Source organism: Hippopotamus amphibius, chromosome 12, assembly GCF_030028045.1.
Source record: "Hippopotamus amphibius kiboko isolate mHipAmp2 chromosome 12, mHipAmp2.hap2, whole genome shotgun sequence".
NCBI classification, from domain to species: Eukaryota; Metazoa; Chordata; class Mammalia; order Artiodactyla; family Hippopotamidae; genus Hippopotamus; species Hippopotamus amphibius.
In genome coordinates, this window is record NC_080197.1 from 84,422,618 (window position 1) to 84,446,488 (window position 23,871).

The window sequence follows — 23,871 nt, forward strand, 5'->3', positions numbered from 1 at the left end:
TTAGGAGGAAGAAAGAGGGTTTTTATTTCACTTTAGAAAATTCATATTCACAAGCCCTGGCTTGGATTATAAACATCCTAACCACCAGTCTGTTGAATCAATATTAAAAAAAACCCTCCAAAACAAAGCCCTCCAGTTCCCTAAGTTGAGTTCTTCAGCTTCTCTTGGGACCTTGAGCACCCTTTGATTTTTTTTTGGGGGGGGAGGGGGGGCGGGGCAGGGAGGAGGGAGGTCGGGCGAGGATGTTTTATGTTCATCCTCCCCTAAGCTAAGGGCTAGGGAAAGGTTTGGCTCAATAATGTGCCATCTCCAAGCATACAAACACAAACACTCACATACCACACACACACACACACACACACACACCCCTGATCACTTTTTGGGGGGTGGATAGGGTGGTGGTGTCGGAGCAGAGTGGAGCAAAGAATAAGGTTAAGAGTAAAACCTACATTAGGTTTCTTCCTCAGTTTTTTCTCTGCAGCACCCCCGCCCCGCCCCCCGCAGTTCTTTGTTGGGTAGGGATGGCCATCAAGCAGGAAGCCAAGATCTTGTTCTTTGGGACCAAAGGCCAGACCCCTATTTCCTCTACCTGAATACAGTGATAGGACTTGGGCAGGGAGAACAGCTCACACTGCTCAACAGTCAGGTCAGGGGACACCAAATTCCTCCGTTTCTTCAACAGCTGTTACCCAACTTGGGGCTAGTCTTGGGTTGTTCCTAAGAGGGCACAAGGAGAGAGAACCCACTATGACATCCACGACTCCCTGCTCAACACCTCTTTCTGGCTTAGGAGTCAACATCAGCGAGGTAGCCAAAAACTATCTCTAAGACCAACTGCCCAAAGAAAGGAAAGGGGCTGCACGGGCCACTCTCACCCAAGTTTCCTCCAAAAGGCACTTGAGCTGACCCCACCAGGTACCGGTGTGGCATGGGCCATTAAAATAGCCATGGCCACAACTCTTGCTCTTCCCCGAAAGAAATAAGAGGTACCTGTCCACTCTTCTCGGATCCAGCCCTTGTCTGCTCCTCCCACTGTTCTTCCTTTTGTCCCTACAGTGTATAAGGAGGCCAAAGTAAGCTCAGCTGCCATCCCTGATCCTGTTCTCCTTCAAACAGGAGGTGAGGTACAGGGCTGTGGAACATTGAGGATCAACTGCAACTAAAACCTCAATTCTGGGGGAGGGCTGGACCAGCCATAGTCCCTGCTTTGACCAGGACTCTATACCTCCATATTACCTGTTTCCACAGTGCACCTGCTGAAATTGTTTTTGGATAAACAAAAACAAGAACAGAACAAACAAACAAATCCCTCTCCCCAATCTTTTCCATTTCAGCTGCCAGCTGGAGTCCAAGGTTGTGGGAGCCACACTTCAGTCTTGGTCCTGTACCTTGAGTCCCCACCAATGACCTCAGATAAGGGTCCAGGGACTAGCTTCCCTACCCAGGAATGCTGAAGGAACTTCCCCGAGATACTCATAGTCTCAGATTATTTACAGAGCTGAAGCTCTGGGGCCTGCTGTCCCCTGATGCACTCTTCTGGTCTCCTGGGTCCACTCCTCCAGGAGGGGGACAGGTACAGACGGGGTGGTGGTGGGACCATCAGACCAGAGGGGGTGCTCTCTTCGGCAGATTCTTCTGATCACTCCCACCACCCAGGGCCCCTTGCGCCTATAGAGAAAACTGCCCGTCGGAAGTCTTGGACTGGCACCCTTGGCACATCCGTTTGTGTCTGAGTAATCGATCTGTCCGAGAAAAACACTGAGAAGAAAGGGAGGGTTAAGTGCCTGAGAGAAGAAACTCAGTTACCTACTGGCTAGAGCTGCACCCCCCACAAGGGAGAAGTACAGGTCCCATTCTACACCCCCTTGGCACATACACAGATGACACGAGTGCACGCTGGTTAAGAATGCAAGCTCTGAAGTCTCAATCCTGGCAAGAGCTTAGTAGCCGAGCAACCTCGGGCACGTTATCTAACAGCCCTGAATCCGTACACTCATCTGTGAAACAGGGCTAAGTTAAGGGTACCTACTCACAGAGTGGCTGCTTTATTTATCACATATTTGTTGAGTATCTACCTCAAGGCAGGTACAGTTCTTGAGGCTGAGGACAGAGTGCAGAACCAGAGGAATAAAGTCTCTGCCTCAAGGAGCTTTCATTCTAGTGTTTTGGAGATTCAACCTAAGAGCGTGAAGCAAAGCGTGAGGCCCAGCAGAGCATCCGGGAAGTGTTAGCTGTTATCATTTCACATCTCAGGTTCTCGTCTTGTTTTGGTCCTGCCTCTTACACTCTCAACAGATCAGATACTGACCCTCCAAAGCAGAGGTGTTTCTCTCTTCCTCTAAAGTGCACCTGCTCTGAATTTCGATTCAATCTGTCTCTATTCCTGATCTGCTGTGTCCTTGGGAAACTCAACCTCTCTAAATCTCAATTTCCCCATGGGTGAAATGAGGACAACTCAGCTACCTCATGGAGTTAATGTGAAGGTTAAACAAAGTAATGTCAAATCTGCTCTCACAGTGCCTAGCACAGACTAAGTACTCAAGAAATGCTATTATTATTATTACAATTATTCTAATGGCCCCTCCTCGTGATCAGCTGCATGAGGCCAGAGAGATGTACCTCTCCCTGAGGTACTAACTCTGTCATGGCCAGGAACGCTAGGTGGCCCCTTGTTAGGCAGGAAGTGGGGGTGAGCCCCAGTTCTTAGGGGAGGAAGTTTGTGTGTGACCCGAGCTTACCTGATGACAGCGTTCACACTGGTAGGGCTTTTCCCCACTGTGTACACGCTTGTGACGCTCCAGGTGGTACTTCTGGATGAAGCGCATATCACAGATGTCACACTCAAATGGCTTCTCACCTGAGCCAGGTGGAGAGAAAAGTGAACATCAGGAGGTATACATGGTAGGGACCTCATTCCAGGTATTTTCCCAGAAATCTTTTAACTTTTAGTAATGTGCAGACACCTAATGGGGAAGGGTCCCCAACGCTGCTGGTTTCAGAGACACTAGATACATACAATCTCTCTGCCTCGTTCACTTACCTTCCTCCTCTATTAGTAAGTATTTCTAATATTTACTTCTTAAAATAAACCCAAAAAGAGCTACACACGGATATAATACAAACTATGCACTATTCTCCCCATTTGAATGTGAGCAAGAGACTTACCAGTATGAATAAGGATGTGCCTCTTGAGGTGGTAACTGCTCCTAAAGGCTCCAAAGCAGTGTTCACAAACAAAATTTTTGGGAATCTTTACTTGAAAAGAACCATTTTGTTCCACTACCACCACCTGGGGGCAAGAGTCAGGCAGGCATATCATGAGGCTATCCTTCTGCCCTCTTCTTGCCCCCAATGTGCTCTGGGTCTATTTCCAACTGCTGGACAAAGTAACCTCTCTGATGCTGTCATCTCCCACATTCCTTAGAGTTAAGAGACCCTCTGAGGAAGGAGGCAGGATGGACAAGCTGTCTGCCTTGTCAAACCCAACACTCTGAGTCGACCTGAGGGGGGGGTCTGCCTGCCCCTTTGCCACAGGATCTCATGCTCCCCTGACCCTCCTTCCCTTACCAAGGATGTTCCAGAGAGAGCAGAGATCAATTACAAAAGTGATCTCTGGATAGAATCAGAGAATCACACTCACTGGCTATAAGGGAGCAAAACATCTAAGGAGAGCTTCAGGCTGAGCCAGAGAAGGAAGGAAGAAAGAGGACTGCCCTATTTCCAAAATGGACTAGTTTGAGGGTTACCCCATTACCTGCCTTTTTCTTTTCTTTTTCTTTTTTGGCCACGCTGCACGGAATCTTAGTCTCTGACCAGAATCCGAGCACCCGGCACTGACCGCACCGAGTCCTAACCACTGGACCGCCAGGGAATTCCCCATTACCTGCCTTTTTAACAGTCTTTTTCGAATGAGAGGCCTCAGCCAAGCTGTCATCGTCTTTGCGGCTCCGGGACTTATCGCTGTCTTTTCGGTGGCTCTTTGAATACAAATCAAATCTAAATTCATAGTCCATCTCAGGACACAAGACAGGAGGCCAAAAAGCTGCTTTGAGACAACTTATAAATGAGAGTAAATCACCTGCCCCAAAGGTTTAGAGAAAGTATACACCCATTTCCTCTTCAAATACCCTGATTTTAAGGAGTTGTCGTACAGAAAAGAACTTCCTTTTCTGTACCCTTTCTGTATCCTCTAAAATACCCACATTCATTCATTCCCCAGCTGGATCCCCTTTCCCACTTCCCTAAACAGAAGCACTGAGGACTCAAAGCTGGGCATTTCCTGGCAGAGAGCTCGGGCCACCCGACCCCCAGGTGCTGCAATGGACTCAAGTGCTGTACCTGACTCGAGCACCTCAGCACATCAGGGCTACCTGCCCGCTCTCCATTCTCGGCCTGCTTGCTGGCAATCTGGCTCAGCATCATCTTCTTGCTGGCTGCAGTGGGAACCAAACTCACACCTGCTAGGCCTTCACAAGCCAGGAGACTTGCCTAAGTTGAAAGGAGATGAGGTGTCAGGTCACCTGGCAGGACAGGGCAAAAACAGACTGCCAACTTCTACAGAACTACCTTTCACACCCAGCTACTAACATGCTGCTTCTCTCCAGGGAGTGTCCCTCCTCACTACAAAACGCTGCTTCCTTCAAGAGTCCTCCCTAAGTCATCTCACCAGGAACTAATTACTCATTTTGTCATCTGTCAGCATTTAGATACAGACCAAGCGAATAATCAAATGTTATTGACACTTTTGTCATTAGCACTGTGCTGGGTAAAGCGTGTGTCCATATATTACTCTGAAGTATTTCTAAGCCTTGTATGTGTGCATGAGGGTCTGTCCTGTTAAGCCACCGACACAGGAGATTTCTAGGGGAACTTCCTTCTTCCTCTCTTGATGACACTCAGTCTCACAGAGCCCACTTCTGACTGGCAGACCTCACTGGTGCCAAATACACATTCTATCAGGTCCTACAAACATGTATCAGTAAAATTAGGCAATTTCTCCCTTTATATTTTAAATTGCCTAAGTGTTGTCAACTATCACAGATATAAAAATTAAATCACTTGGAAGGATTTTGGAGTTGAATATACAATCCCCACCCCCTCGCCATTTATGTGTGCATATCCATATTTTCCCACATTCCCTGCTACACATACAGTTTAAAAATTACTTAAGCAAGAGTGAACACGATGCTGTGAAGTGGGTTGCAAACAAAGGAAGAAGAAACTGAAGGGCTCCTACTCTGCGTGGAAAGGAGGAAGCCATGCATGCAGCTGGAAGAAAGCCAATTATACTGTAATCAGGCTGCCATCCTGGTGAGACCAGTAGGGGAGGGTCTCTGGAAGGAAGCTGGGAAAAGCTCTGGGGATGCCTGCACATAGCTTTTCTACCCAGGTAACTACAATAACCTACCAAGTCATCCTGTCTCTCCAACCCATCCTGCAGCCCCACAACGACAATGACCTTCCAGATACACTGATCTGACGTCACTCTGCTGCTTAACACTCTTCAGAGAGTCCCCATTCCTCACAGAATAAAGACTAACTCCTCAGCAAAGCACAGCAGGCCCTTCAGTCACACTCTGTTCACTTCTTCAGGAAACAACTCCCTCACCCTAACGTTCCTGTCTATCACCATCTACCATATTCCTCTAACCACCCCCCACTTAAATCCTTTTCTCCTCCACTAGCAAACTGCCTGCAAGTACTCCTAACCTCATCACATCTTCCCATGTCTCTAAGCCTCTGCCCATGCAGTTCCCCTTGTGGTATGCCCTGTTCTGCTTGTTTACCTAGCAAAATCCTATGCATCCTTCCAGCTGCAACTTCTTTTTTCATCCAGACAGAAGGATCATTCCCTCCTCTCCAGTGTATATACCTCTATTACTGCACATTCCTTCAATCAACAGATTCACTAAGTCTCTACTACTAGCCAGCCACTAGACAAGGTGTTGTGAATATAAAGATAAATAAGAGAGTGTCTCTTCATCTCCCCCCACCCCAACCAGCCTGGAAAGTTGCTGGGGACAGGGACAATTTTATCCGTATTTGTATTCCCAGCACAATGCTTTGCATGTAACAGCTCAATAAATTCCCGTTGAAAAAAACAAATGAAGCATTCACCAGACTGTTCACTCCCTCATGCCCCTCAGCAGTTAATGTACCAAGTGTAAACTGAGTACATGTTGCTTTGTAAATGTCCCATCAGGCCCTGTGATGCAGTAAAGCCTACCTCCTTCATTTGACTGGAAGCTCCCTGAAGGCAGGGGCTGTGGCCTGTCTCCTTTCCTTCCTCTAGATCTCCCCCTGGTGCTTAATACAGAGCTTGACTCACTGGGTTGGTCAATATGTTGACTAAGGCAGCATTCAAGAGTGAAACTGCAAACACGCTTCCCAGTGATCTTGAAGGAGGAGGACTCTAGAGCTTTTTACCTGAGCCATGCTGATTTCTCACTTAACGCAACCCAAAAGTTCAGGAGTTTCTTGATCCACCTTTCCTTAAGACACTGTTGTTTGAAGAACTGTCACCAAATCACTGTAACAACTCTTTCGTGTCCCTTCAGTCCTGCTGCCATACTGAACTGCCTCTGTGTTCAAACAGAACCCTGTGTCCTCCAAAAGGACGATAGATGTTCCAAGAATCCCTGGTATCTGCCTGGCTCCTGCCTATTGTCTGAAGAAAAAGAGTCTGCCAGTCTTGGTTTTCCAGCTGAATTCTCTGGATGAAATTCACGATCTGTTTCAGAAACCTGAAACCAGAAAGGGAAACGGAGCTGTTAAGTGCAACATCCTCAGGCCATACAACCTGCAGCGAGCCGAACTCTTTTTTGCCAGTCGCTCCTCTGTGCAACTCAAAAAGAAGACAGCAGTCAAGCAGAGTTTTCTTTCTGGGTCATGAGAAGAAATGGGTCTCCAGGCAGCCAGCAGGAGCAAAAGTAACTGGAGCCTCTGATGGAGGAACTGCAGCAGGCCAACTGCTTGCTTGGATTTGCCATCTTACAACTGGAAGAAGGGGGCGGAGGCCCTCTGGGGCTTTTGTGTCCAGTGGGCAGGCCCGCGAAGCTCTTACTCTATTAAGGCGACCCGAAGTGGGGTGGAGAAAAGCTCAGCGGCTATCGCTGGGCGCTGGAGCTGCAGGCAGAAACCGAACCGGCAGTACGCGCCCGGGCCGGCCCACACGTGCGCATTCTCCGAGACCGCCCGAAGGTACGTAAACTCGCTGCGGAGGTGGAAGGCAGGGAGGCGAAGCCCAGCGCCGCGCGTTCCCTCCCATCTTCCCTCCCTCCCGCCCGCCCGCCAGCCAGCGAGCCAGCCAGCCAGCCAGCCGCCGCTGCGCCCGCCGCACGCACCCGGAGGAGAGACCCAGGAGCGCGCAAGGTGCGTGCTCGCGCCCGCGTCCCTTCGGAGCAAGCCCCCCTCTGCCCGGCGGGTGACGCGGCCAGACGGCGGTGTGCGCGCGGCCCCTAGCCCTCCCCGGGAGCGCCCACCCTCCGCCACGCGCCCCTCCTCCCCTCCCCCCCCTTCTCCTTCCCGCGCGGCGCCCCACGGCCTGCAAACTGCTGAAGCGCTGCCGTCTGCCCAGGCGACGCTGTGCTCCTTAGGGAGTGCTCCTACCTGCCAGGCGCGGCCTCCCGCTGTCTCCCCCGCCGCGCGGCGCCTCCTCCAGGCCGCAGCACGCCGTGCCAACCCCGTGACCACCGCGGCCCCCGCCGGGACCGAGGCAAGTTTACAAACACCAACCCGGGGCCCGTTTCCCCGGAAGCACTTCTCCCTCCCCCCCCCTCGTTCTCTCCCCCGAGCAGCTCTATCCACTTCCGGGCTCGCGAGCCTGGACGGGCGGGGGCAGACAGAAAGGGGGTGAGGCTCAGGACGCACCACGGGAGTGCAGCTGGTGAGTGGGCGGTGCCGGCGCGCGGAAGGACGGGAAGAGGGAGGACCGCGGCGCGGCGCGTGCGCCCTGGTGCGGGCGCGCCCCGGAGGCCATCTTGATTCAGGGAAGGAACGAGGGCCTTGGGTGAGGTGCGTAGGACATCACTGTCCCGTCTTCCCAGACGTTCTCCCTGTCGCTGCTGAGTCTGGAGCCCCAAATAGAACCAGAATAGTTCGTACCAGGCTTTTTCACGTAATTCGATCGAGGTCAGCTTTGTCCAAGCTCTCCATCAGGCCCAGATCTGCAGCTTCTGAGGGCCACTGTGTCAGCTGGGAGGGGAGTGAACTGTTTTTTGCACGCTCCTGCGGAGTACACGCAACTGCAATCTGAGAACAGATGCCCTGGCGTGGTCTGCACACCCCGAAGCCTCTGATTTCCTTATAACGCTTACGCCTTTATTCCAGACCGTCCAGCATCTAACACTGGCTTCCTTGCCTGGAAGAAGACTCTCCTCAGTAGAATGTAGTTTCTTTGGAGACTTGGTGATGCAGGATGGCCAGTGGGACCGGCTAAATTAGGAAAACTTGAGCCTTTCGTTAAATCCTATTCCCAATTTTAGGCAGGGGGTGTGCTATAGTTGGACTATGCATTAGTGCATTTGATGGAAGGAAATGTCGATTCTATTTAGGTACTGTCACATTGTGAGTTTAGGAGAATTAACGGAGATGCCAGAAGGAAAAAAAAAACTTTATTTATGAAAGAAGGCAAGAAGTGCCAGCCACTTTTTGAACCCAGATTTCATTTCCCTGAGCACTACATTTTTTGAGCAGTTGACAGCAAATCCTTGTGCTCTTAAGATCATTATAGAACAGATGAAATGGAGTGAGATCATCAGAAATAAATCTTTAATTTAAAAAAAAAATTAGCTCGTTTTTATTTTAGTAAATCCACACAGCACAAAAGAATCAAAAGCAAAAAACATTTTGCCATCTACTATTCCATGCTCCTGAAGGTAGTCACTTTCATCATTTTGGTGTATATTCCTCCAGGCTTTTTTCTATTCCCATAAAATTTTTTTTTCCATCCAGAACATATTTTTGAGCACCTACAATGGGCCATGCAAGTGTATTTTAGACATCTTCTAAGTAATTTCACATTTTAAAAACTTGCATAGTATTCCAACTATTTGTATTTTAATTTGTCTAGATCCATCCTGATGAATATTTAGGTTAGTTCCAGTTTTCTTTGTCTTATAAACCATGCCGTCAACATCCATATATAGTTATCTTTTTGTTTTTCTAGATAGATTTGTAGGTAGAATGTGTGCATTTTCAATTTTAATAGATTCTGTGAAATTGAATTTCAGAAGTTTGTAACAATTTACATACTCAGAGCCATGTGAAATGTCCCTATTTCCTACAACCTTGGCAGTATTGGATGCTATCAGATTTTTATACAGTTACCAGCTTGATAGGTGAAAAAATAGTAATTTCATTATTTGAAGTTGCATGTCATCAGTAGTGAAGCTGAGCATCTCCTGTTGCTTTTTGACCATTTTGTTTTCGTAAACTGCCTGTTCACATCTTTTGCCTGTTAAGGAAAAAAGTATATCATTTGTGTATTTCATATTGATTGGTAGAAATCTTCTGAATGTTATATGAACTTTTCACTTATCATATGCCTTTAAAATATTTTCTCTTAGTTTTTCATTTATATTTGAACTTTTTTTTAGAGTGAAAGTTATGCTTTATGGGAAAATATTTGAAACATTCCTATGAAAATAGGAATAAGACGAGAATGTTTACAATCAACACTAATATTCTCTTAGAGCTACTGGCCACCCAAAAGTCGTTATTATTTTCATATTTTTATACTCACTATTTTCACATTATATATCCATCCACAAAGAGAATCAATTAGCAAAATACTAAAACCAGTGAGTTCAGCAGCATCGCCAGAGGTATGATTAACAAACAAAAATTGTATAAATAAGATTTGAGAACAATAATCAACCATAAAAATGTCACAGAAAGATCTCATTCACAATAAAAATATTACATTTATAGGCATAAATTTAACAGTAGATTGCAAATTATGCATTAAGAAAATCAGGACTTCCTAGGTGGCGCAGTGGTTAAGAATCCACCTGCCAATGCAGGAGACACGAGTTTGAGCCCTGCTCTGGGGAGATTCCACATGCCACAGAGCAACTAAGCCCGTGCGCCACAACTGTTGAAGCCCACACACCTAGAGCCCGTGCTCCACAACAAGAGAAGCCACTACTGTGAGGAGCCTGCGCACCACAATGAAGAGGAGCCCCCACTCGCAGCAACTAGAGAAAGCCCGTGTGCAGCAACGAAGACCCAACACCGCCAATAAATAAATAAAGTATATAAATTAAAAAAAAAATCAGATTATTTTAGTGGAAGACTGTCATTATTTTTGGCCATGCCAAATGGCTTGCTCAATCTTAGTTCCCTGACCAGGGATCGGAGCTGGGCCAGGGCAGTGAAAGTGCCGAGTCCTAACCACTGGTCCACCAGGGAATTCCTAAAAAGCTTGATTAGATGGAGAGTTTTACTATGTCCATGAATAGGAAGACTTAATATTGCAGAGACATAGTTTTTGCTTTAGATTAAGTTAAATTCTTATTAAAACAGGACTTTGCATGGAACTTAAGCTGACTTTTAAATTTGCATGGAAAGGAATAATTGCAGGAAGAGCAAAAATCATTTTTGGAAAACAATGAGTAGGTAAAATAATGATGGGGAAGGGAAAATAAAGCCATGGATCATGTTTAACTGCTTTGTGTTTTACAATATTTATTTACTTATATATTTATTTGGCTGTGCTGGGTCTTGGTTGTGGCACATGGGATCTTCGTTGGCATATGTGGGATTTTTAGTTGCAGCATGCAAACTCTTAGTTGAGGCAGGTGGGATCTAGTTCCCTGACCAGGGATGGAACCCAGGCACCCTGCATTGGGAGTGCAGAGTCTCAGCCACTGGACTACCAGGGAAGTCCCTAACCACTTTAATGGTGTCTTTCTTTACTCAGAATTTAAAAAGTTTTATGTAGTCACATCTGCCTGCAGCTTTGGGGTTTTTGTGATATGCTACCTCAAGATTATAAAAATATTTCCCTGTACTTCTTTCTGGTATTCTTATGGTTGTATGTTTTCAGTTTTATGTTTTTATTTCCGTTGCAGTTTATTTTTGTGTGTGGTGAGAGGTAGTGAGAAATGCCAGACCTAAAAGGCACCAATAATGTAGTGGGAGAGGTACTAGCCTAGATGTCAGCAAATCAGCCATCTAGGGTTGCTCCCTTGTCACCTTTGTAATCTTGGACAAATTAATTTCACTGCTGTTGGCTTGAGTCCTTGACTTGAAAATGAGGGTGAATAAATAACTTTTTCAGGCAAATTTCTATCACTACTCTGAGGCTCAAATGAGATCATAGGTGCGAAGGCTTGAAGAAGAAAAAACCCTTTGCAAATCTTCTGTTATCATTAATAAAATTTTCGGTTTATGCAAACTAAATGGAAGTGGAGTGCAGCACCGTTTTCAGTACCTGGAAATAGTTTATTCAAGTTTGTGCAGGACTTTGGGGGAAGGGAGAGGAGAGTGGGAAAGATGAACACTAACATTGTTCTGAATGCCTATTTTGTATTGGTGCTTTACTTAAGGAAGGATAAGACTTAGACCTCACCCCCCAGGAATTTACAACCCGGAAGGGGAAAAAGCACTGTATACATAAGAATTGGAACCGCTATTAATGTGGGTTGTAAGTTAGTGGCGTTTGTTAATAGGTAGACAGCACGGAGGTCTGTGTTTTCACTTTCTAACAATAAGCCTGGCTGAAAGTGCTTTAAGAAGCAACTGCCCGAATCCCTTTGGCCTCAGGCAGGCCTCCTCCTGGGCGACCTTCCCTAACTTCCTTGGTACACTCTCCCCTTAGGCCCACCTCATCACTTTTTCAGATAGTCTTCAGATAGTTTTGTAATGATTAGTCTTTTCCTGCACCAGCTCTCTATTGCCTTAAGGAGAGCCGGAGTGTGTTCTCTTTGAAGGCTGCCCTGGGCCAATAGAGCAGTTAACCAGCCCTCTCTTTAGTGAGTGAGCATGCTGGCCTCCCTCCTGGCCTGTTAGCTGGAGTGAACAAGGCAGACACAGCACCTGGGGCAGTGCCAGGAATCAGATCGTCCGTGTTTGCTGAACTAGCTGAACCCGTTCCTCTCTCTGAGAGCCAGTTGGGCTGCATATAGAAATGAGCAGTTTGTGGCCACCTCTGTCACCTGGTAGACCTTTTGGATGAGAGTGGATTGAGGAGTTGGGGAACCACGTGATGTAATGAAGTCATTTCTTGAGCCTGGCAATTTGTATAGTTTGGAATTCTTGTTGCCCCTTCACTCCTCCTTAATCTTTTATGTTGCTTAAAAATAATCTTTATTTTAATTACATGTCAGTGGAATTATCATATAAAATTATAAAAATATGAAAGTATGTAAATAAGAAAATGAAAATCATCTATAACCTCAATATCCAGAAATAACCTCAGTTAATATTTTGAAGACTTTTTCCATCTTTTCCAGTTTTTTAAAAAACTCATGGGAAGTGCCCGCTGATAGGTGTGGGGTTTCTTTTTGGGAAACCCCAAAATGAAAATGTTCTGGATAGCGTGATCGATGCACAACTTTGTGAATATGCTAAAAACCACTAAATTGTACACTTTAAAAGGGTGAGCTTTGTGATTTGTGAATCATATCTTAATAAAGCTGTTATTTTTTTTAAATGCTTGTAGGTACATACACACAGTATTATTTTGTGAACTGAGAGATAGTGCATGCACCATGCTCCTTTGCTGCTAAATGTTTCAGCATGTTTCCTAAGAATAAGAACATTCTCTTATATAGCTACAGTGATCAAGTTCAGGAAATGTAGCACTGAGAGAAGAAATCTAATACTTAGGAGCCATTCACAATCAGATTCCACCAGTTTTTCCAATAACTTTCTTCACAGCAGGTTTTTCTCTTCCTTATCCAGGAGCCCATTTAAGATCACATATTCCTTTTGGTTGTAATGTCTCTAGTTTCTTTCAATCTGGAACAGTTCCCCCGTCTGTCTTTGATTTTCATGATACTGACATTTTTGAAGATTACAGACTACTTTGTTTTGTAGAATGATCCTCAATTTACATACATCTGTTTCCTCAGGTTTAAATTCAGGTTGTGCATTTTCGGCATTTTTCCATGCCTCATATCAGGAGACCCACGATGTCTGTTCCATTATTGGTGATGTTAGCCTTGATCTTTTGGGTAAGGTGGTGTCCACCAGGTTTCTCCACTCTAAAGTTGTCACTTCCCTTTAAAGTGCTTTTAAGGAAAAGAATTTGACAACATAACCCAGAAGAGAAAGCTTTATCCAAGTTTTAGTGTTGTGCTGATGTTTTGAATGAGAGAGAAACGTATAACAACATTTGAAAATTAAATTAAAAAAAAAAATCAGCCAAGGACGAGGAGACAGGAGCTCAGTGAGAATCTAGGTTTCAGAAGATGGTACCATTCAGCTAACCGGGGAACTCAAGAAAAAGAGCAGATTTGAGAAGGCTGATAATGAGTCCACTTTTGGACCTGTTGAGTGTGAAGTCCCATGAGACTTCTAATTAGGCAGGTGGCATCATGGATCTGAGCTGGGGAAAGAGGTGTGGGATGGAGGAGTCACCAGCATGTAGCCCTGGGAACGGATGAGGTCCAGGGAGAGGTGCAGAACACAAATGAAAGAGGCCCTGGGATAGAACCCTGAGGGACTCTAGCATTTGAGGGAGGGCCAGAGGAAGGTGAAAAGGCAGAGGGAACTAAGAAGTGATCAGGGGTAGTCATATGGAAGCCAGTGAAAGAAGATGTTTCAAGATGTGATGGCAAATTATGTCTGTTGGCTCCAGAGGGGTCAAGTAGGATAAAGATGATATGTGTCGATTGGATTTGGAGGCAGGGACATTCTTGGTGGTCTGGAAGGTGGAAGCTACACGGTGGGGGGCTTAAGAAAGTGTGAGAGGAGAGGAAATAAAGATGGAGCGGAGACAACTCTTTTAAGAAGGTTGGCTGAGAAGAGGAGGTGGCTAGAGAAGAAATGTGTTGTGAGAGGTTTAGACCATTGAAAATGCTGTGAGAAAGAGGTAGTGGGAAGGAGAGTTGAAGAAATGGGAGGGGGTAATCAAGAGGGTATCCCTGAAGGAGAAGGAGAGGAAGCCTTTAGACCAGTGGTTCCAACTCAGATGTCTGCGGGGCCAGGAAGGTGAAGCAGATGAGTGAGGTGGGCCAGTGTAGACTGAGGTGAAACAGAATGCGAAGTTCTGAGGGCCTGTGGCCGGTCGCCCTGGGAGGATGGTCCTCTGGTCTTCTCCGTTGTCATGCTCTCTGCAGGGCACCCTCGGCCCACCACCCCAGCGCTTACTGTGCTCAGCCGGATCTGACCAGATGTGCCATATGCTAGGTCTGAGCAGAAGTTTCGGGGGTTGGTGTCTGGTTTTCTCTGTCTTTTGCTGTTTTCCCTCTGCCGTGAGAACGTTGTGTCCCAAGTAGGGGCTAGTCCTTCAGCCCGGGTCTTGGAATAAAGGCATGTGAATCACAGCTATAGCCAACCCTACCACCAACCTAAATCATGAAAGAAAAATAAATCTCCGTTGCAAGGCAATGGTTCCCCCCCACCCCCCAACCCCATGCACAGCTTGCAGGATCTTAGTTCCCCAATCAGGGATCGAACCCACGCCCCCTGCAGTGGAAGCGCAGAGTCTTAACCACTGGACCCACCATTAGTTACCACAGCGAAACTGACTAATACAGGAGTTCAACTAAAATAAAACTATAAGATATTTTATACTCCTCAAATTAAAAAGATTCAGAAATTTGACAGCATACTCTGATACTGAGGCTGAGAACACAGGCGCTTTCATACATTGGTGTCACCTCTATGGACACCTCTATCCTTACCAAAGTTACAAATGCAGATGGATGTAATGAAAAAGACAGACAAGAACAAGTCTGGCAAGGATGTGGAGAAATGAGAACCCTCATGGGAATGTAAAATAGTGTAGCCACTTTGGAAAGCAGTTCAGCAGTTCCTCAAAAAAGTTAAACATGAAGTTACTGTATGAGCTAGCAATTCCACTACCAGGTATGTACCCAAGAGAATTGAAAACATGTCCATACAAAAAATGGTATATGAATGTTCACAGCAGCATTATTGACAATAGCTCAATAGTGGAAGCAACCTAAATGTCCGTCAGTTGATGAATAATTAAAATGTGATATATCCATTCAATGGAATATTACCTGACCATAAAAGGGAATGTAGTTCTGATACATGCTACAACATGGATGAACCTTGAAAACATGTTAAGTAAAAGAAGCCGGTCACAGAAGATCACATGCTGTTTGTTTCCGTTTATATGAAATGCCTAGAATAGGCCGATCTTTAGAGGCAGAAAATAGATAAGTGGGTGTCAGGGTGGGGGGAGGGGAGAATGGGGAGTTTCTTTTTGTGGTGGTGAAAATGTTCTGGAATTAGATAGTGATGATGGTTGCACAATTTTGTGACTATATGAAAAACCACTGGATTGTACAATTTATTTTTTATTTTTTAATTTTTTGGTACTGCAGTTGGGACTGAATTGTACAATTTAAAAGAATATACTTTAGGGATTTCTCTGGTGGTGCAGTGGTTAAGTCTCCGTGCTCCCAATGCAGGGGGCCCGGGTTCGATCCTTGGTCAGGGAACTAGATCCCACATGCATGACGCAACTAAGAGTTCACATGCCACAACTAAGGAGCCTGCATGCCTCAACTAAGGAGCCAGTGAGCTGCAACTAAGGAGCCCACCTACCGCAACTAAGGAGCCTGCCTGTCACAACTAAGACCCAGCGCAACCAAATAAATAAATATTAAAAATAATACGGGGATATGTGTATAAAAACAGATGATTGAACTTGGTGTACCCCCCAAAAATAATAAATAAATAAAATTAATAAAAAAATAAATAAATTAAATGAAAAAATAAATATGCTTTAGAGTATGTAAATTATCTCAATAAAGCTGTTATGTTAAAAAAAGAGTGAGGAAGTTCTGTGTTCTGATATGATCACTCATACATTGTTAACTGAAAAAAGCAAGGTGCACAGCAGTGATTATATGCTATCCTTCATGGGAAAATAATACATATTCACATTGGTTAGTATTTGCATTAAAAACTCTGAAAGGTTACCTAGGAAACTAGTAAAAATCGTTACCTGGAATGGGGCATATGGAGTGGGGTGGAAATTAGATTTTTCGCTATTAATATTTTTATATATTTTGTTTTTTTGAACTACCCGCATATCTTGCTTAATCAAAAATGTAAAAATTGAAAAGAAAACACAATGAATGCACAACTATAATAATAAAGGGGCAACTCCAACTACACATGACTGTTGCTCTTTATAAATTCAGGCTGGATCTTCTAATTTTTTTCACAAGAAGCTGGAAGTTTTGGTGTTGACAATTATTTTTTAAAGTTTTAAAACACACTGTGTAAGCCAAACAAAACCATGTCTGTGGGTAGGAGTTTGTGATCTGTGCTTTAGACTGTGACCCTCAGGAGGGCAGGGCTGTGGTCTTTTGCTCTCCATTGTGACCTCTAGTGGCCACCAAAGTGCTTGGCATGTATATACCAGATACTGAATAAATATTGAAGGAAGGAAGAGAGGGATCCAGAGTGCAGGTGACAAAAAGTTGAGAGAGTTTGGACGGCTTTTTATTTTCTATAAGAAATGTGAAATGAGAGGGAAACAGAGAGAAGGTTGATAGGTCAATTAATTTGAGAAGTGTGTGAAATGTTCGAAATAATTCCTCCAGAGAATTGGAGCTAGAGCTGGCAATAGAAGAATAGAAGTGTTGCCAGGCAGTGTTGTGTGTCCAGTCGAGCAGAATCACTGCTGCTTTTTTGCCTCTGAAGATGTTACTACCTTCATTACAGTGCTGGGAATTCCCTTCACCTCTCTCCTGTGTCAGGCAAAATTTGATGTGGTCTGATTCTCTGTCCTTTGTCTGTGATGTGGTTTGGGTTTGTTTGGGTTTGACCGGGTTTGGGTTTTGTCTCTGGAAGTCTTTGAGTCCTCCATTGTTCTGAAACAACATTACAATCTATCTTCCTGTTGGTCGTTCAGTGGATCCTTTTGACCCATCCTCTGATCTATAGAGCTTTTTTTTTTTTTTTTAAATTTCTTTCCTCCTTTTTTCCCTTCTCTTTCTGAAACGTCTATTAGTTGACTCTTGGGCCTTTTGGATTGATCGTCTACAGTTCTTTTTTATTGTTCATCTCTTTATATTTTTATCTTTCTGTGTGATTTTCTTGACTTTGTCATTTCAGTTGTCATATTTTCAAAATCCCAGAGCTTCTCGTTGTTCTCTGAGTATTCCTTTTTGAGAGCAACCTATTTTTTTTTATTAGGAATGCAATATCTTCCTGAATTTTTGAAGCTTTCTTCTGCTCCCTGCATTTCTCCTCTTCTACCAAATGCCTTTTTCAGATTGTCTGTTTTTACCTCTATGGCTCACATTGGGGGCTTTCCTCAAGTGTCCGGTAGTCCCTGGCTGGCTGTCTGCTTACGTATAAGAGTGAGGCGCTAAGGCATATTGGAAAGCCCAAGTGCAGGGATAAGATGTATTTATTGACTTGTGGGCATCACTGACTAGGTGATTGGGTGAGGATGGAAAGAAGGGTGTCAGGTCTTTTCTCTGGGGCTGTTGAGGTCAGTTTCTCCAGAGAGGGATCCTCCAGTCTCCTGGCCCTAGAAGGTTGACCCTTGGGCACTGGTTCTGAACACTGATTGGGAGAAAGGAATTGATAAGTAACTTCCTCCCAATCCTCTTGTATTTAGTACAGTGCCTCATCCTCACCTTCTGCTGTGCTTGGCATCCCTAAATCCCAGCCTCTCTGTTTCAGTTTCTCTAGAAAGCAGACTTCCTGCTTCTTTGGAATTAGGTAGAGGAGAGGGGAGCTGCCTGGCTGAATGTGCAGGGGGAGGAGAGTGAGGGCCTGAATATTCCTTACATAAATTTTCATCTAATTTCCATGTTTTCAGCTGTGCTTCTTCCTCCTGGCTTCCAGGATAGCTAGTGTTGTGAATTCCTGAGCCTTTCTGGGCTTCTGCCTTAAGAACCCGCTTATATCCCATTGACATAACCCTCGGCAGACAGACTGGCTTTAACTTTCTGCCGTTTGCTGCACCAGTGACTACTTTTCACCTGCTTTCTATCTTCTACAGTTATTGACATCTCTCACCTCTTCTCTCTCATCTGCTTTATTCTTCTGAATTTAAAGTTCCACTGATATAATTTTAGTGGGGTTTCAGGAAGGAGTAGTGGTAAACATATGCGTTTAATGTGCCGTGTTTAATTGGAATGAGCACAGAGACCATGAATTTATAGCAAAACCAATTTGAATGGTTAGGTGGTTTTCACTAGCGGAATTTAGCAGTCCTGGTGGATTTGGTCAGAGAAGGACGGGCCAGTTGGATTGGGGTTTTGCCAGGTGGGTTTGGTGGAAGAACATTAGAGCCAGGGAGTGGAGGATTTTGGACAAAGAGTGGTTGAAACAACAGACTGTACAATCTAGATTGTGTACATGGAAAAAAGAAAGATACGAGGGAGTTGATGGCTGGAGGAGTTTATGACCTAGAGATCCCACTGAAGTCAGAAAAACTTGTTGATTTTTAAACAAACCCTATCTGGTCCTTTCAGCATCTTCTCAGCCAGGGGTGAAGGTGGTCTTCCTAAGTTTATTCATGTTTCTTTGCTTTATCATTCTGTCTTGGGGGTTAATGTCCTTCTTTCTTTTAAAAAGGAAAACTCTCTGTGGACAGGGGCTGTTCCCTCTCTCAGGTCCCCAGGGTAGGATTCTGTATGGGGCGTGAAGGTAGGGATGCCTCATCTCCCTGTTCACCCCTGGAGGAAACTGGAGGTGTTCAGAGCCCTCGCCTCCACCTTTCATTTCTGAGCGATGACTTTGGTGGGATGGGTACAGAAGGGGCCGGGTGGACAGAACCATGTCTCCCCTACAGACCTCTCTTCAGAGCTTTGGGAAGAGCCTCCCTCCAGCCTGGGATCTCTCTTTCTTCACCAGTCGTTCCCTCCTTGCAGCCTGTTTCCCACTCCCCTGGCCTGCTTTCTGTGTCTAATAGCCTGAGCTGATGAACAGCAGCAGATGCCTTGGAAGTTCTCTCTTTAAACCCCTTATTTTACAGAAACGAAGGCCCTGAAGCGTCCTCGTTCCTGGCGCAGAGGTCTTTGTGCCACAGAAAGCTCAGTGGCCGAGGGAGCCCTGCGTGAGGGGGTGGAGCCTGGTGATTAGGGGCAGGGCCTTCAGAGCCGCACACACCGGGGTCCAGACCCAGCTCGGCCACACGCTGGCTGTGTGACCTGGACGTGTTACATATGTCGTGTCTCTGAAATCTGTTTTTCCTTCCTTTCTTTTTCTTTCTTTCTCTCTCTCTCTCTCTGTCTTCCTTCCTAATAATTTATTTATTTTTGGCTGCTTCAGGTCTTAGTTGTAGCACAGGGAATCTTTTGTTGAGATATGTGGTCTCTCTAGTTGTGGCGCATGGGCTTAGTTGCCCCACAGCATGTGGGATCTTGGTTTCCTGACCAGGGATTGAACTGACATCCCCTGCATTGTAGGACAGATTCTTAACCACTGGACCCCCAGGGACGTCCCTGTTTGCTCATCTTTAAATTTGGATCATAAACCTACCTTCAGGGGTTGTGAAGATGAGAATAATGCATGTTAAGTACAGAGTGAGGCATGTGGTAAGTATTTCCATGGTGCCTATTTTTATTAGCCTCTCTCTTCTAGCCTTTCCATTTAAAATGCCCCACTGCTGCCACCTGCCAGGGGAGCCAGAGTGAGCACTGATGAAGGATCAAGTCTTATTCTCAAGGCTGGGCCAGCTCCCCTAGTTTCCCAACACCCAGTCTACTGAGGAGAAGTTTAAAGGTAGGACCACTAGTGTCCTTTGGACCTGTGTTTTCAACTAGCTTGGGGTCCAGTGGCTGCTGACAGTGGGTTATATCAGATCAGCCCACTTTGAGGAAGATTCCTTCCTTTCCATGTTTTCTTGGATCCTCTTACCCCCTCATTTGGGGGGCTCCCCAGGCCTTGGTGTTTGCCCCTCTCTCCCTGGCCTTCTCTCTGAACATTCTGGGGAATAGAGCCCATCACAAGACTTCAGCTGTACCCCAACTCTCCAGTCTGCTTTTCATTCTCACATCTCATCAGAGCTCTGGACCTGACTTCCTCCCGTATGCGTATTGGTAGCCCTGGACACCTCCACTTGGATGAGTATTTCCAAGAAATAACAATCTTACTTTCCATCCAGCCTCCGCTTTCCACCGCCCTATTTCTTTTATGGGTACCATTATTTTTCCAGTCACCCAGGCTTGGAACCCTAGTGTCATCCTTGACCCTTCCTTCCCCTCCCGTGTAGATTCAGTAAGTGTTGAATTGAGTGGAATCCAGCGAGTGGTTAAGCCTGCATATTCCTCTGCCTCAGTGGTCCCCAACTTTTTGGCACCAGGGACCGGTTTCATGGAAGGTAATTTTTCCACGGACCAGGGTGGCGGCGGCGGGGAGGCTCAGGCGGTGATGTGAATGATGGGGAGCAATGGGGAGCAGGAGATGAAGCTTCACTCGTCTCTCACCCGCTGCTCACCTCCTGCTGTGCAGCCCGGTTCCTAACAGGCCATGGACCACGGCCTGGGGACCTCTGTTCTACCTGTCCTTGCCTACCGACACCACCCTTATTCACATGTAGGTCAGCTCTTTCCTGCTTTACAGCAACAGCCTGTCCAGTCCCCTGCATCCAGCTGCTGCACTCTGGTCTTCTGAGAGCATTGCTCTCATCACATGCATCCTTGCCATAGAATCTTTCAGGGGCTTTCCGTTTCCTGCCAGATAAAATCCAGATCCTTGGCCTAGCTGACACTCAAGACTCACCATAATCTCGTGCAGCTCTGCCTACCCTGCCTTTGCTCCCGTATCAGCCTTGCAGACCTCTCTCCAGCCAGCCAGCCAGCCAGGCACCTTCACTGACCTGAGAATCAGCCATACTCATTCCCAGTGTGAGCTCATGGCATTCCTCCCCTGTCCCTGAGTGCCTGCCTTGCTCCCTTTCACCAGCCTCATTTCTCTTGCCCGCTGTCAAGATGCAGCCCCAGTCCCCCTGCAGGTCTGCCCCAGTCTTCACTCTTCATCCATCTCCTCTTCTCCTGGCTTGCGTGTGGGGTCAGCACCTCGCCAGTGCCCTGGGCTGTAACTGTTGCACGTGCGTCAATGTCCACCTTGCTCCCCGCACCCCGTGTGAACACCGTTGGTGTTTACTTCAAGCAGCCACTCCCTGTTTCTTAAGCAAGCTCGACCTGCAAGGCACAGGATTATACTTGTTTAACCAACTGCGTACTCGGTGTGGCCTCGTTTTCTTCCTGCTCTTTAGAGGAGAGAGCTGTAGAAATCAGGACAGTTCTGAGAAGACGCCGAGGGTTGGGATGCGAAGAGATTGGCCCCTGAGGCCCGTCTAAACCATTTCTCTGCCCCTCTCTAGCCTCAGTGCAGGTGGCATGTGTTTTTGCCTTACATCTCATCACCCCCTGCTTCGTGTCAGGTAATGATTATTCAGGAAACTTATCTCAACCTGCTGGCCCTATCCCAAATCTTTAGGGCAAGGGTCATGAGAGTGATGTCATGGTCACGTGACTGCTGCCTATCCCTCACTCCCTCTGCTGCCCTGGTCCTAACACTGTAAAAAGCCAGTTGTGTCCCCTGCCTCCAGCTCACCTGGACAGAGACCTGAGTAAAAAGGTAAGCTTCTCACCTGTGCCTTTGGTGAGCAGTGGCCACTGAATTCTATGCGCTCAGCACTAACTGCCTTTTTCTTTCCCACTTCTTTCTGCTGGCTCTCTCCCTGGACATTCTCACTTGCCCTGGTCTGTACCGTGAGGGCTGGGGCTGGGCCTTGGCCTTAGGCTCATTACAGAGTTGAAGTTCTCGCTGGTCAGGTCCAGGTGGGGTCCACAGGCTGAGTAGGGAATAACTGCTGCTCTGCTCACAGATTTTTGTCCTGATGGCTGACTCTAAACCACTCCTCTCCCTTGATGGGGACCCCGTGGCTGCAGAAGCCTTGCTCCAGGATGTGTTTGGGATTGTGGTGGATGAGGTCATTCGGAAAGGGACCAGTGCCTCCGAGAAGGTGGGTCTTTTCTCCCTCCTCCTCCTGCCCATCAAACCTGGCTGAGAACTTTCTTCCTCCATCCAGGCTTCTCCCCACTTCGTCACTGTCTCATCGTGTGCCTCAGGGATTACGTCCTGGGCCAGCCTGTGTTTATTTCCCCTTGTTCATGTGTTGCTTGAAAGATATTCCTCACTTGTTTTAAGTGCAGGTTGGTGGTGTCCTGTGTCTGTTGAGATGTGGTTTGGGCAGCCAGTCAGTAGGGTGCCTCAGCGCCCCCAGAATCTCCTGCTTCTCCTTCTAGGTCTGCGAGTGGAAGGAGCCAGAGGAGCTGAAGCAGCTGCTGGATTTGGAGCTGCGGAGCGAGGGGGAGTCGCAGGAGCAGATCCTGGCGCGGTGCCGAGCTGTGATGCACTACAGCGTGAAGACCTGTGGGTCCTGGGTCCTGGCGGGAGGTGTGTCTGGAATTCGCACCCAGCTCCCCTCTGAGCGCCCGTCCCCCTTCTCCAGGTCACCCTCGTTTCTTCAACCAGCTCTTCTCAGGGTTGGATCCGCACGCCCTGGCCGGGCGCATTGTCACCGAGAGCCTCAACACGAGCCAGTGAGCCATCCCAGGGCCCCTCCCACCATCCCGCAGAGGATTTGGGTTTGTGGGAGACACACCCTGGGGGCAGGGCAGGAGAATGGTGCTTGCCCCTCTCTATCTTTCCTGGGCATCTCTGCCGGCAGAGTCTTTCCCCTTAGCCTTCGGGCTCCCTTTCCCAAGCTTTCTCATGCCTCCTGTCTCCAGTGTTTTTCCTCTTTTCTTCCCTGGTTCTTTGTCACCAACTGAGTCCTCTCTTTGGACCCTCCTCTCCCTCACTCTCTCCACCTCCTCTCTCCTGCTCCTCTGAGAGTCGCTCCCTGTCTCTTTCCCGTCCTCGTCCTCATCCTTCCCTCTCCTGGCAGGTACACGTACGAAATCGCCCCGGTGTTTGTCCTCATGGAAGAAGAGGTGCTGAAGAAACTCCGGGCCCTGGTGGGCTGGAGCTCTGGGGACGGGGTCTTCTGCCCTGGTATGTGAACGGGAGGGGGACCTTGCTTTGGCCTGTTCAGGGGTTCCTTGTCCCCCACCATTCTCTTGCTCTAAGCTGACAGGGAAGGGTGATTCTTCTTTGTTTCTTCTCCAGCTGGGCTCAGGCTAAACCAGAGTGAAGCTGCCCAGTCCCCTGTATCCTCGTGTTTGCCAAGCAATCCGTGGGATCGGTGCCTGCCGTCCTGGCGGGGGGTGGGGGGGAGGTTGGGCGCTGGATCCTGGGATCAGTCCAGGAGAAGGAGGGGGCAGTCAGGGATCTGCAGATCCCGCTCTTCCGGGTTACTGGTGTGCCATTTGTCGAGGTCCCAGAGCTCGTGACCTGGTAGCCAGTCGCTCATGCTGCTCTGATCAGTTCTGGGTGGAGGGATCAGGAGAGCCAAGCTCCAGTTGTGACCCACTGTCCCCCCCTCTTGCCTCCACCCCTTCCCTGTGACAGGTGGCTCCATCTCCAACATGTATGCTGTGAACCTGGCCCGCTATCAGCGCTACCCGGATTGCAAACAGAGGGGCCTCCGGGCACTGCCGCCCCTGGCCCTCTTCACATCAGCGGAGGTGGGAAGAGGCACAGGCCTACCCTGGGCTCCCGACTGTAACCTCCAGCCAGCTGAGTCTGAGACCTGGCAGGTCCTCTGCCTGGCCAGACCCATCTCCTCCGAGGCCAGCCTGCCCCCAGGCGGAT

At 47.2% G+C, this 23,871-nt stretch overlaps 2 protein-coding genes across 13 annotated transcripts in view; one reads left to right on the forward strand and one right to left on the reverse strand.

Annotated features, from left to right (window-relative positions):
• Window positions 1-7,745, reverse strand: ZNF740 (zinc finger protein 740). Of its 7 annotated transcripts, none has more exons than XR_009048330.1 (8): window positions 7,609-7,745; window positions 6,427-6,743; window positions 4,339-4,488; window positions 3,888-3,977; window positions 3,166-3,289; window positions 2,739-2,857; window positions 991-1,758; window positions 1-717 (listed from the first exon to the last, which is right to left on the reverse strand). XR_009048330.1 is itself a non-coding variant. In XM_057701051.1 (8 exons), exons 2-8 carry the CDS (start codon window positions 6,433-6,435, stop codon window positions 676-678), a joined length of 594 nt encoding a protein of 197 aa, XP_057557034.1. In that variant the 5' UTR covers window positions 6,436-6,743; window positions 7,609-7,745; the 3' UTR covers window positions 1-675. The 7 variants fall into 7 exon arrangements, 6 of the variants coding, with proteins under 6 accessions (XP_057557034.1, XP_057557032.1, XP_057557035.1 ...); XM_057701051.1 differs by having other exon boundaries at window positions 991-1,050; XM_057701049.1 differs by having other exon boundaries at window positions 1-1,050.
• The window catches only part of CSAD (cysteine sulfinic acid decarboxylase), a 23,270-nt gene continuing 6,981 nt past the window's right edge, over window positions 7,583-23,871 (forward strand). Inside the window, exons 1-7 of one of the 6 annotated variants that reach the window (XM_057701044.1) lie at window positions 19,806-19,890; window positions 20,381-20,488; window positions 22,001-22,138; window positions 22,422-22,548; window positions 22,628-22,718; window positions 23,066-23,172; window positions 23,629-23,744. In XM_057701044.1, the coding sequence (XP_057557027.1) occupies window positions 22,013-22,138; window positions 22,422-22,548; window positions 22,628-22,718; window positions 23,066-23,172; window positions 23,629-23,744 (567 nt within the window). In that variant the 5' untranslated portion in view covers window positions 19,806-19,890; window positions 20,381-20,488; window positions 22,001-22,012. The other 5 variants (XM_057701045.1, XM_057701042.1, XM_057701043.1 and 2 more) reach the window with 5 other exon arrangements.

What these genes read in the sequence shown, in the direction of transcription:
- ZNF740 (XM_057701049.1), bottom strand. An exon ending in GCACATCCTTATTCATACTG is followed by an intron (nt 2,858 to 3,165) that starts GTAAGTCTCTTG and finishes CACCTGGCTCAG; the next exon opens with GTGAGAAGCCATTTGAGTGT. An exon ending in AGTGTGAACGCTGTCATCAG is followed by an intron (nt 1,051 to 2,738) that starts GTAAGCTCGGGT and finishes TATACACTGTAG; the next exon opens with GGACAAAAGGAAGAACAGTG.